The sequence below is a fragment of the Haplochromis burtoni genome, unplaced genomic scaffold, assembly GCF_018398535.1.
Source record: "Haplochromis burtoni strain Fernald_Lab_line unplaced genomic scaffold, NCSU_Asbu1 Contig_511, whole genome shotgun sequence".
In the NCBI taxonomy this organism is placed as follows: domain Eukaryota; kingdom Metazoa; phylum Chordata; class Actinopteri; order Cichliformes; family Cichlidae; genus Haplochromis; species Haplochromis burtoni.
The window spans coordinates 353583-365288 of record NW_024582872.1 but is presented as its reverse complement, the minus strand read 5'-3'; the positions used below and the strand labels follow the sequence as shown (position 1 = coordinate 365288).

Sequence of the window (11706 nt, the reverse complement as noted above, 5' to 3'; positions counted from 1 at the left end):
TTTTCATTTTACGCTATCGTTTGTTTCGTGGTGTTGCAAAATAAACTGTTTACGGCAATATTTTTTCATCGTTTTGATGGTCACTGTAGTGGCTATATTAATTTCTTAAAGTTCTCTCTTTCTCTTATATTTAATATAACCACACTACAGACGGACAAGCGCCTGTTTTTATGCGTTGTGGTTAGCAACAACGACGGTAACACCATCGCGTGTCCGCTTGTTTATTTTCCACATAAACCTTTCACAATAAAGCTCAAGATCCTGTTGAGACTTTTCAAAATAAACTGAATCACGTGAAAGATGCAGAGTATTTACGGATGAGAAGTAAAAAAGAGCCGCCAGGTGCTAAAAAATAAACCTTAGACTCAAACGTTAGAACAGGCTTTTCCCCGCAGCACGCCGTGTAATAAATACTCACAAAGAAAACGGCGGCCGTTACAACTTATGTCTAAAAATGTATCGTTTCATGCATCGGTTAAAACACTCGACTCCAGCTACATGACGCGCAGCTGGAAACACTTCACGCAAGTCGAGCTGCCCGAGATTCACAGAATTTACAGAAAATGTTAAATTTTTGTGATTTATATCGTTATCGGACGATAGATGTCTTATATCGGGATATGAGATTTTGGTCATATCGCACAGCCTTATTTTGAACCGCCTTTGAAATACTGTCCTATGAGATGGTGTATTTGCTTGCTCTCTATGAGCAGAGGAGACTTGACATTACAACTGTGAACCAGATGCCAGCGTCTCGTAGTTAGAAGTTGGCAAACGTAACTCTAACCATGAGATGTGGGCATAGGGATGATGTTCATTACTTTGTCTTTCTGTCAGCATCGAGGAGCCAATGTCGTTGGAACCAGGAGACAGTCAAGAGGAGCAACCAGCACTAGTTCCCAGTCTGTTTCCCCGTATCCCTCCGACCCTCTACTTCAGCACCGCCAATGAGAAAGGTCAGAGTTGTAACTGTAATATAATAAGTTTACTATCACAGATCATTGATCTTCAGTTATTTATGTGTCTCTGCAACACCCTGTAACTTCTTGATTTATATCTTTACAACACGTCCACATGATCTCATTTATGGCTTTTTTCCTTTTGGGGTCACCAAACGTTTGGTTCCACAGCCTCAGTCGCTGCCGGGGCTAAAGCAGCATGGAAAATAGCTAAATCATTTAGATATGTTTAAGAAGTATTTTTAGACTCCACAGTTACTGCGTTGCAGATATTTACAATGCTTGTTTGTCTAAAAAATGTTTGCTCTTAGCTGGAAGATTGCACTTCTGGTTAATTTACCACTGAATTTGCACTGAATCGGTCTAATTTGTGACTTTGTTATGGCTAATCAAAAAGTAAGTCGAAAAGAAAGTGTTTAATCCCAGAGTGTATGATACCATATATATAAATAGTATATAATCTCTTTTTATTTTTTTATTTTTATTTTTTTTTAAGACCTATTTGAAGACCTTAATCACATTTTTTCAATAATCAAATTTGTGGCACTTTATGCTGTGTTTAACATGGTATACACACAACATCAGATCAGCCTCTGAAGTCATGTTAGCAGTGAGAGCTTTTCTGTCATGTTAACATCCACACACCTGTACAGAATGCACACCTGACCCCTCGACAGATGCTGACCTTCTGTGTCAGCTGACCAACCTGGGAACATCAGTGGTTTGAGCAGCTGTCACCTGTATCATGCGTTAGTTATGTTACTAGGTTTGTGTCCATTTGCATAACTATTTTTCAGCACAGAGTGAGGGACACCTACGCAGTCGTACTTGCATGCAGTTCTCATAAAAACCAGCAGCACATAGCTTTGGATGCCACTGTGCATAGGTCAGATGCTGATGGGTGAATTCAAGCCTGGAACAGAAAAGGAGCTTAGAAAACAGGATGAGAAGGAAAGAGTGGCTGCACTGTTCAGCGCTTTGTTTGTCATAACACGTGTCTGAAGGCCCAACATCAGCACGAGCAGGAGAAGCCCACAGACATGTTGTTAGTGACTCTGTCCCCTGGTGACCGTAAACTGCTACAACACGTGGAGATCGGTCTGCAAAGCTGGCTGTGTGCTGGAGGACCAACCATGCTCCAGCCTTTACAGTCCATCAAGCTTTTTTACAACTTCAGTAAGAGGGACACAGACAAGCCACCCAAATCCACACACCGCCTGAACTATGCTGTCTGTCATTCATACCTGCAGCCATGCAACACCACCAGAAACCAACCAGTATTGCCAAGAAAGAAACTTTGAAAGATCTGCATTAGTTTCTCCATACTTGTAGGTTGCTGGTTAGTGTGACCGATACCACAAGTCTTTATGGTGTGGTTGTAACAGAGCACTCCAGACAAGTGCATAATACCAGCAGTCTCCAAAGTAGGGCTGCCACAAACGATTATTTTGATAGTCAACTAATCAGATCATCATCCATTGGACGTAAAACGTACAGCTGCTTGCACCAGCAGCATCTGCTCTTATATAACTATCATTAGCTTACAGCTCAATGTGTTTAAGGTCTGTGCTAACTAAAAATAAAGACAAGATGACAGTTTGCAGATTGTCTCGGTGGAGTTTAATAAACTCGGCCGTCTGCTCCTTCATATGTAAAATATAACAGGACACTGGAGTAAACTCCCAACCATCTCACACTTCTGATGATCAGCTGTCTGCTTGACGTTTATTCAGCTGTGTAAAAACTAGAACTTTAATCTCAGCCAAACCGATTTACTCAGGAACAAATAAAACACTGGAAAAAGCCAAACAATCAAATGTTTACGTTATCTGAGTGACTTATATATCATGTCTAACCTGAGTAGCCAAAGACCGCAGGGGTTTGAAAATGATGTTCCAGGAGTTCGCTGCTCTCGCCGGCTCTAGTGACCCTTGACCTCCCTGTCGGCTATCGAGCTGGTGGGTAACAGATGTCTCTGAAAACGTTGGAGCACTTTTGGAAAAATGTGATTACTTGATGAACCGAGCAGATATTTGAAGTTTACACAGCTACAGTCTCACCTGAAAATATCTTAAACGTTTATTTTGTGACCCAGAAAGAATAATAAGAGTGATATTAAAACTAAGTAGCTGCTGCCATTGTTGGAAACTGGAATTGGCTGGGCCACGCTATGAATTCTGGGATATGGTGGGTCACAAAGGATACACCTGACCCATCCTCCAGATCTGGGGAAAAGGAGGACGCATTTGACAGCCGAATTTGGACAGGCTTCGTTGCGTCACTGTAATCGGCCTTCAAATGCGGCCTTAGGACGATGCGGCCCCTGAATTTGGACAGAAGGCGTTTAACGGCAGCTGGCATCCTTCTTAGATGCAGTGCTGCCACCTTCTGTTTCAGTCCCTTACTACACTCTTAAATCCTACTGCAGGATCTTACAAAGCTTCAAACGACGCGTCGACTGTTAAAATAGTCGTGGCTACTTCAGAGCCTACATTAATGCTGCTGGGTAAGATAAAACCCATGACAGAGGTTTACTCATCAATCAAACGTGGTGCATTGTTACAAGAGTAATATTCAGTGATCTGTAGATTTCCGGTCTATCACAGTATGTAAACCATTGTATGTGCCCAGAAAACTCCAGCATACATCTGTAGAGCCCACCCTCAGATAATGAGGATAACCCAGGCAGAGAACAATCCTCTGGGGGGTGCTCTCACTTAGTTTGAGCTCTCTCTGCAGTAGAGTAGCACTTCCTGTTCCTCTCAGAACAAACAGAGCACACTCTCCTGCCTCTGTACCCTCTTAACAGAGAAAACCCTCTCCTGATCATTTCCTGATAACATTTACAATAATTGATTACACAGCAGTGGGGAGTGGACTTTATCACAGTAGATGTCTTTCTGAAAGCGCTGTGAAGTTTAAGAATATAATCCACCCACTGTTATCATCTTCAATGCCCTGTACCAACACTGAGCAGAGCAGCTATCTGAACGCTACTCCAACACATGTTGATTATTATGTTAATATTTTCACTTCTTCACTGTATACACCTCTGAATACTGTATTTTACAGCATGTGTTACCTGTTAAAAGAATGAATCGGTGTTCTTTGCAGTGGAACTGCTTCCTGCAGAGCAAAGGCGACTGTTAAAATGGAAGATGAGCACCGTAACTCCTAATATTGTCAAGCAAACCATCGGCAGATCACACTTCAGAGTCACAAAGAGTAAGTTGTTACATGTCGCTACATGTCACACACAGATATTGCTGAAACTGGTTCTTTGAAAATCTCTGGGATTAGCTGTGACAAGATTGCTTTTTTCTAAAATGATTTGTGTACAGTTAAAAAGCAGTTTTTCCTTCCCACTGTCGCTGAGTGCTTGCTCATAAGGGTCATATGATTGTTGAGGTTAGTGTATATCTATGGGGGCAACAAAAACATTAGATGGTGAAGAATTTCAGTCTAATATTTAAAGGCTAAGATAAAAAGGTAACTCCTGACCCTGGCTGATAAACACGTGTTGTCACATAGAAAGCCATGACTGGCTGGGCTGCTGGGGACACCACATGAAGTCTCCTGGCTTCAAAGCTCTTGGAGAACACCAGAAGGTCAGCACCTGCACATGGACTACTCTTGATAGTACGCTGAGAAAGTCCAGATTTTGACTGTACTTTTGTGTATTTGTGTGTCCCAGCTGAACCATTTTCCAGGAACATTTCAGATTGGGAGAAAGGACCGGCTGTGGAGGAACCTATCCAAGATGCAAGTCCGCTTCGGCAAACAAGAGTTCAGTTTTTTCCCCCAGACCTTTGTTCTTCCTCAAGACATCAAGCTGCTCCGCAAAGCCTGGGAGGAAGGGGGCGCCAAACAAAAATGGATCATCAAACCTGTACGTTCAGTTCATACTTTATCAGAGGTGGAAAGAGTACTAAAATATTTTACTCAAGTAAAAGTACTATTACTTTGCTGAAATTTTACTCAAGTACAAGTAAAATTACCTGTCTAAAAATGTACTCAAGTAAAAGTAAAAAGTAGCTCATTTAAAATTTACTCAGAGTAAAAGTTACATAGTTACTTTTTTGTCAGCAGGAGGACAGCCTCTTCTGAGTAGTGCAAAAAAAGACAGTGGGATAAATCTCAAAGTAGTTGTTTTTTAATTAAAAGAAAAACTTTACAAATTAAAGCGCAGTGGCAGTTAAACTGCAAGTCTACACATCAAAATGGATAATGGTCACCAAACCAACCAATTCTTTTACATGAGAATGTGTTCTAATGTCAAATAAGAGAACAAGTACTGAATTGAGCTGTACGGCAGCTGCTATAAAAATGTGTTTTCATTTTTTAAACTTGGCCCTGCTCTGTTAATTTTGAGGAGCAATTCAATTCAATTCAATAAAACTTTATTGATCCTGAAGGTTGACCCCGAAGGAAATTGGGTTAAGGATGCCGACCTTTGCCAGCGCCGACTTACCCTCCGACCATACATACATTACACAAACATCACATGGGGAAGACGGGTCAGAGAGGTATAACAATGGAAAATGCACCACATGAGGATAGATAAGGAGAAAAAAATAACTCCCCCCAGACTGAGCTCCAACAGGGAGATCAGTTTGAGAACAGAAAAAAATCACCTCTGCACATGTGTGAACATATGTGGCTTAAGTAAGAAAGTAGCCGCTTCTGTCTTCTGTCTAATTTAACTATTTTTTTAAAATAAATTATTATTATTAACAAACAGGAAAAATGTAAGTAAACTTACCTCTACATGCTTGCGCAGGTTTGATGTGAAATTTTTAAAAGCTGCTAACTCGGTCTCTCTGGGCAAACACAGCTTACACTGCATAATAAAGCTGCTGCCTTTCTTGCACTTGAAGCCGAAATGGTCCCTTAAATACGGCCAGGGGTTCACATCCGTTTCTTCGAGTTCAGGGTCAGCAGAATTCGACGGGGTTTCTTTTTTCGCTGGATCCGTACCACCGATGTCAGACTCCATCTTTATCCTGACCCAACGCTAATTTGTTCTACTACCCATCATTCCCTGCTGTATTTCCGAAGCTGTTTGTTCTTTTAATTTACTCAGTAACGGGTGTGATTGAAAATGTAGCGAAGTACAATACTTTTTAAAAAATATACTTAAGTAAAAGTAAAATTACCGACTTGAAAAATGACTTTAAAAAGTGCAAATACACAAAAAAACTACTCAATTACAGTAATGCAAGTAAATGTAATTCGTTACTTTCCACCTTTGAATTTTATGTACCGAAGATCTGCAGGCACGTCTGTGATTGTAATAGACAGCACACTATCACACTATCTGCCAGATTTACTTAGCAGGGATATTAGCATAAAAAACATACACAGCACACATTCATGCAGAAGCTTCCAGTTCATTTCATCGACTAAAGGAAACTAGCTGCTCAGACGGAGCGAGTAATCTAGTAACAGAAATTTCACTGTCTTTATGGAAACAACAGTTCAGATGAACTTCCCATTACAGCTGAGATGGTTTGTTGTTGTGGAGGTGGAAGCAGCTGGTTTATTAAAGTCACAAACACCTACGGGGCAACAAACATGTGCAACAATACAACCGTCTGACGCACATTAGCTTTATTTCCTTAAGATAATTAAATATGTTATAGATTATAAACTAGAGACAGGTTGAACTATGGAAAAAACAAAGTGTCATTGTACAGCTCTGTGTGTTGGCACTGTTAACACACAGAGGCTTCCTGTAGTCTGAGTAAAACCACTGTGTGGATCCACCTGCACATATTACACATGATTTGTATATGAATCGAGTAAAATATGTTTGATTTATGTTTTAGTTTATTGTTATTACTTGTTTCCTCTCTTTTTTTTTTCTTCCATAGCCCGCATCAGCCAGAGGAATAGGCATTCAGGTTATCCACAAGTGGAGTCAGATGCCTCGTAAAAGACCTCTACTTGTTCAGAAGTGAGTAATCCTTTAATAGTTTAGAGCTCAGCAGCCTAAGTAACTCAGTGTTGCTGCATTAACATACTCTAACTGGATGTTTGCAGGTATCTAGATAAGCCCTACCTCATCAGTGGGAACAAGTTTGACTTGCGTCTCTACGTCTATGTGACATCTTACAACCCACTCAGAGTCTACATGTTCTCAGACGGACTGGTTCGATTTGCTAGCTGCAAGTGAGTTTTCCACCACGTTGATCGTGCCACTTAATTTCACATGGGATGCATATGAATGAGATTCAGTTATCACCCCTCCATGCCTCTAGGTATTCGTCTTCCATGAAGACTCTGAGTAATAAGTTCATGCACCTGACCAACTACAGTGTCAACAAGAAGAACTCTGAGTACCAGACCAACAGTGATTACAAGGCCTGCCAGGGGCACAAATGGTAACACTGAAGTGTGAATTGTAGAGAATGTGACCTTTTGACCTTTGGACACAGATGTAGGCGGCTTTTCAATGCTGTGCCAGGCTTTTTTGTCTGAGCTCTCCTCGCTGCACAGCATACGCCGTGTTGTTAAGCTTTTTTGAATGAGCCCGTTTCTCCTCCTCGTCCGTTCTCTGGCTGTAGCGTTTTGGACCAGTGAACAGTTTATCAAGGAGCTTTTAGTATAACCTGATAAGGAAATACAACAGTGTAGTGTAGAATGTCTTTGCTGTTTCTGTATGTATGACTTGGGAGGATATTACTTTGTGTTTTCAGGGCTCTGAAGGCCTTGTGGCAGTACCTCGGGTCAAAGGGAGTCAATACCACCCTGATATGGGAGAAGATTAAAGACATCGTGATCAAAACTATCATAGCGTAAGTTTGCCTGCTCAGTGACTGGCTGCAGAGATCAGTTTGTTTTTATTATATCTTTTAGCTAAAACCATCTGCATCCATAAACTACTCGTGCAACAGACAGACTCGCAGACAGATTCCCACCCATTGTTTAACTGTTCGAGCTCAAAGGTTCTTTTCCCAGTTTTAATTGCTTCACAGCTGAGTCCCTATCTAGAGTAAATATTGGTATTTGATTTGAATCTTTGTTTTTATTTTTATAGCCTGTGATATTTTTTTAGATGTGTATTTCAATGCAGAAATTGTGATATCTTTCCACTGAGGAACATGTCCTTAAAAATGCTCTAAAAGGTGCTAACCTCACAAACGTGCTGCACCTTTAAAGCTAAAAAGGTTGTTAAAAGAAAAGACCCCTGTATGTATTTCTGAAGACTAAACTGTGCATTAGGACAATGATTAAGATGCTGAAATCAGCTTCCTCCCTCTGTGTCGTGGCCAGGTCAGAGCCGTATGTTAACAGCCTGATGAAGCTGCACGTTCGGACACCTTACAGCTGCCACGAGCTGTTTGGCTTCGACATCCTGCTGGACGAGAATCTCAAACCCTGGATTCTAGAAGTGAACATATCGCCTAGGTAACAAATGCCCACATTAAAATAACACATTTCTTTTAAAAAAAAAAGTTACCTTTAACTACATCTGTAACTCTGATCCAGCCTTCACTCCAACACGGGGCTCGATGTTTCCATAAAGGGTCAGATGATCAAAGATCTCCTGAACTTGGCTGGCTTTCGTATTCCTTCAAGAGAAGATGTGGTTACCCCCTGCAGCAGTGCATCCAGCTCCACCAGCAGGTAACAATAAGACACTACCCCTCTGGGTTTTTAGCTGCAGCCTCAGAAATGACCTCGTCATGAACGTGTGTGTACTTGTTCGTTTGTAGTTTGTGTGCAGGGAATGGAGAGAGGCCCAAAGTGGATCTGTCTGCTGATGAGAAGGTCAAAAGAGCCTTTTATCTGAAACAGGGTGAAGCTAACCGGGTACACACACACACACACACACACACACACACACACACACACACACACACAGGTTTACACAGTGACTTTAATAGTTTAACAGGAAGCGTAAGTGCATACAGCTACAGGTTTTTTGGTTATTATTATTTATTAATTGGTTGCTTGTGGTAGAAACAAGCACTGGTCTCATTGTTAGCAATAACACAAAGAAGCAGTTATGACCTTGTGCCTTTCATTCTCTCTCTCAGGACTTGATGCACACGGTGTTGGATGTTTTGACTCCAGAGGAAATCCGGGTTCTGGCAGAGAGTGAAGATGAGCTGAACCGTCGAGGAGAGTTCGAGCGCGTTTTCCCATCACCATCATCATCTCGCTACCTTCGCTTCTTTGAGTGTCCAAGATACCTCAACATCTTACTGGATGAGTGGGAGCAGAAGTACTGGAACAACAGGGCGAAATGTATGTGCACTGCTGTTTTGAAATAAGATAACGGTCACCTGACTGATGTTAACTTTTCTTTTAGGTTTTGCAGTTCTTGATAACTGTAACTTTGTCAAAACACTGTCAGATTCTGTAGTTTTCTCTGATCCCTTCCCCCATTTGGAACAGGATTGATATGTTTAGCTGTCTGTCTGAGTGATGTCCAAAAATGAAGCAGGCAGTATAGATATTTGGGAGAAAACGCCCACCCCCTTAGAGCCTGCGTCTGCTTCCCGACCACCGAAGAAACAACCATAAATCATTTCAGCATAAAACAGAACAGTCCGGTATCCACATCTGCACCAAAGAGTAAATCAGTGAAATGTGGATTGTTAAACATCAGGTCATGAGCTAATAATTGATGATCCTCACAGAAACCTGGTGATAGCAGGATGATTATGTCGGTTTACATGAATCTATATCCCACAGTATTTGTCTTTCTAAAGTGCTGTAACTAAGTTTAAGGATATAATTCACCCACTGTTATCCTCTTCAATGCGCTGTACCATCACAGAGCAGAAACAGCTTTAGTGAAGGTTACAGATGATCTTCTTATGGCCTCTGACAGTGGACTCATCTCTGTGCTTGTCCTGCTGGACCTAAACACACAAATCAGTCCGTGCATGATTGCATTGCTCCGCCCATCAAATGGTCTGTGCATATATCGCCTATCGTCGGTTATTGGACTGATGAATTTTTACATATCACCCATCCCTCGTGTATATGGTGGTAAAAACCATTCTGGCAAAATGAACTAATAATAACATCAAACAAACATAGAAAAGGTATTGCAGCTCATGCGACTCATGATTGTTATCTGCTATTTCTGATTTATTTATTTTAAGCTGTCGGTACTCCAGTGGGCTGGGGGGCACTAACCTTGTAGTATGGTTTGTTCATCTCCTGCTGGTCCATGTGCAACTTCACTGTTATGTATTCAGCTGGACTGCTGTGACTTTGGCGTGTAGCCACAGAGGGAAGGGAAAACAGTGAAACTGCAGCTCAGGTTTGCTTTGTCTTATGTGCAGGTATCAGCCTACTGAGACCTCTCTGCCAGCAAGGAGTCCATCTGGGAACCAGTGACCCTGCTCACATGGTGAGAAACTGCAGAACAATGAAAGGAAAACATAAAACTAGAAGAGAAAGTGGCTCCTTTAAAATGCTGAAATCAGTCTGTCTTTGTAGTGGTGTAAGTACAGCTCCAGCTCCAGGTTTGAACACAACAGACAGGACGTGGTTAGCCCTTCCAGAGCCAGGTACAGGGTTTATTCCAGTAATACACCTATCATATGGAAGTTAGAGTAATAAAGGATGTGGGTTTATTGCACACTGGTCTCTAAGTGAACTCTGCTGCCCTCTCCTGTGTTGTCCTTCAGGGTGGTGGTCAGCCATCAGCTCTGGTCTCAACGCAACAGCAGTATTGACGAGGATCACCAGCAGTGCCTGGATCACCAGCAGTGCCTCGGCCCGGCCTCACCCACAGCCTGCTGTCCCAGCAGTCGGCCTAACTCTGATGATCTGATTTCCTAACCCAGAATACACTGAAAGCTCAGGGTCTGTTTCTTCCCATCCTCTAACCAGTGCTGTCATTTAGCCCTCACTAATCACCAGAAACAGCAAACAAACTGTTGGAGGGAGTGGATTTTTAGGGTTTAACCCCCTATTTTGTCTCGTTTTAAACTAAAGATTAATAATATATCATTTGTTAAGCATCTCGAAGGTGAGGTAATGAGTAATGGAACAGCACTGTAATTCTTGTGTCTTTAAAAATGACTGTTGGTTTTTAAAAAGAGCCTCGAACATCTGTGTGGGACTGGGAGCTGTTTGTGTGTCACTGCTAACTTTGGGGGTTTCTCTGGGTGAAGGTGTTACTGGGTGTTTGACAGAATCTTCTTCTGATGATAGTGACTTACAGGGTCTTGCTTGATGATCAAATATTTACTAAATGGCCTATGATGTGCAAATTGATGGTATTAAAATTTGAGCAGTTTGACTTGAACTTGCAAAACGGACTGTCCTTTACACACAGTGTTTCATGGAGGCTGCCAAGTGCAAGTAAAGCACCAGAATCTAGGTAACAGGTAGAGATGGGTATCGTTTAGGTTTTATCCGATACCGGTGCCAAATCTGTACTTTTGAAATGGTGCTGGTGCTTAAACGGTGCTCGAACCGGTGCTTAAACAATGGAGAACACAAACTTTGTCCAAAAACCTCTCATGTTTTTATTTTTAGCAGTCTCTTTTTTTCTGCAAAATGACAAGCACCGTCCAGCCCCACACATGGGGCGATCCGCGTTAACTTGCTAATGGAGATTTACCACACCCGCAGTAGATGCGCTCGGTGTGAGGTCTCGCAGCAAGCTGTCAAATATGGTGCATTTCTCTGCTTTTAACAAAACGCTATGCGTCGCCAGGTGTTTCATCAAATTCGAGGTGTTACCTCCTTTGCACAGTATCAGCTTAAAGCACTTGTT

At 41.8% G+C, this 11706-nt stretch overlaps 1 protein-coding gene across 8 annotated transcripts in view; it reads left to right on the top strand.

Moving 5' to 3' along the window:
* ttll4 (tubulin tyrosine ligase-like family, member 4) overlaps positions 1 to 11232 on the top strand; it is a 31194-nt gene extending 19962 nt beyond the window's left edge. For all 8 annotated transcript variants that reach the window (XM_042214046.1, XM_042214047.1, XM_042214043.1 and 5 more), the window contains 15 exons: positions 838 to 956; positions 4074 to 4184; positions 4491 to 4567; positions 4654 to 4848; positions 6833 to 6915; positions 7002 to 7130; positions 7220 to 7342; positions 7658 to 7756; positions 8235 to 8369; positions 8451 to 8588; positions 8678 to 8774; positions 9002 to 9212; positions 10262 to 10329; positions 10419 to 10489; positions 10610 to 11232. In XM_042214046.1, coding sequence (XP_042069980.1) covers positions 838 to 956; positions 4074 to 4184; positions 4491 to 4567; positions 4654 to 4848; positions 6833 to 6915; positions 7002 to 7130; positions 7220 to 7342; positions 7658 to 7756; positions 8235 to 8369; positions 8451 to 8588; positions 8678 to 8774; positions 9002 to 9212; positions 10262 to 10329; positions 10419 to 10489; positions 10610 to 10763 — 1810 coding nt within the window. In that variant the 3' untranslated portion in view covers positions 10764 to 11232. The remainder of the gene's footprint in view (positions 1 to 837; positions 957 to 4073; positions 4185 to 4490; positions 4568 to 4653; positions 4849 to 6832; positions 6916 to 7001; positions 7131 to 7219; positions 7343 to 7657; positions 7757 to 8234; positions 8370 to 8450; positions 8589 to 8677; positions 8775 to 9001; positions 9213 to 10261; positions 10330 to 10418; positions 10490 to 10609) is intronic.
* Positions 11233 to 11706: the final 474 nt, after the last annotated feature.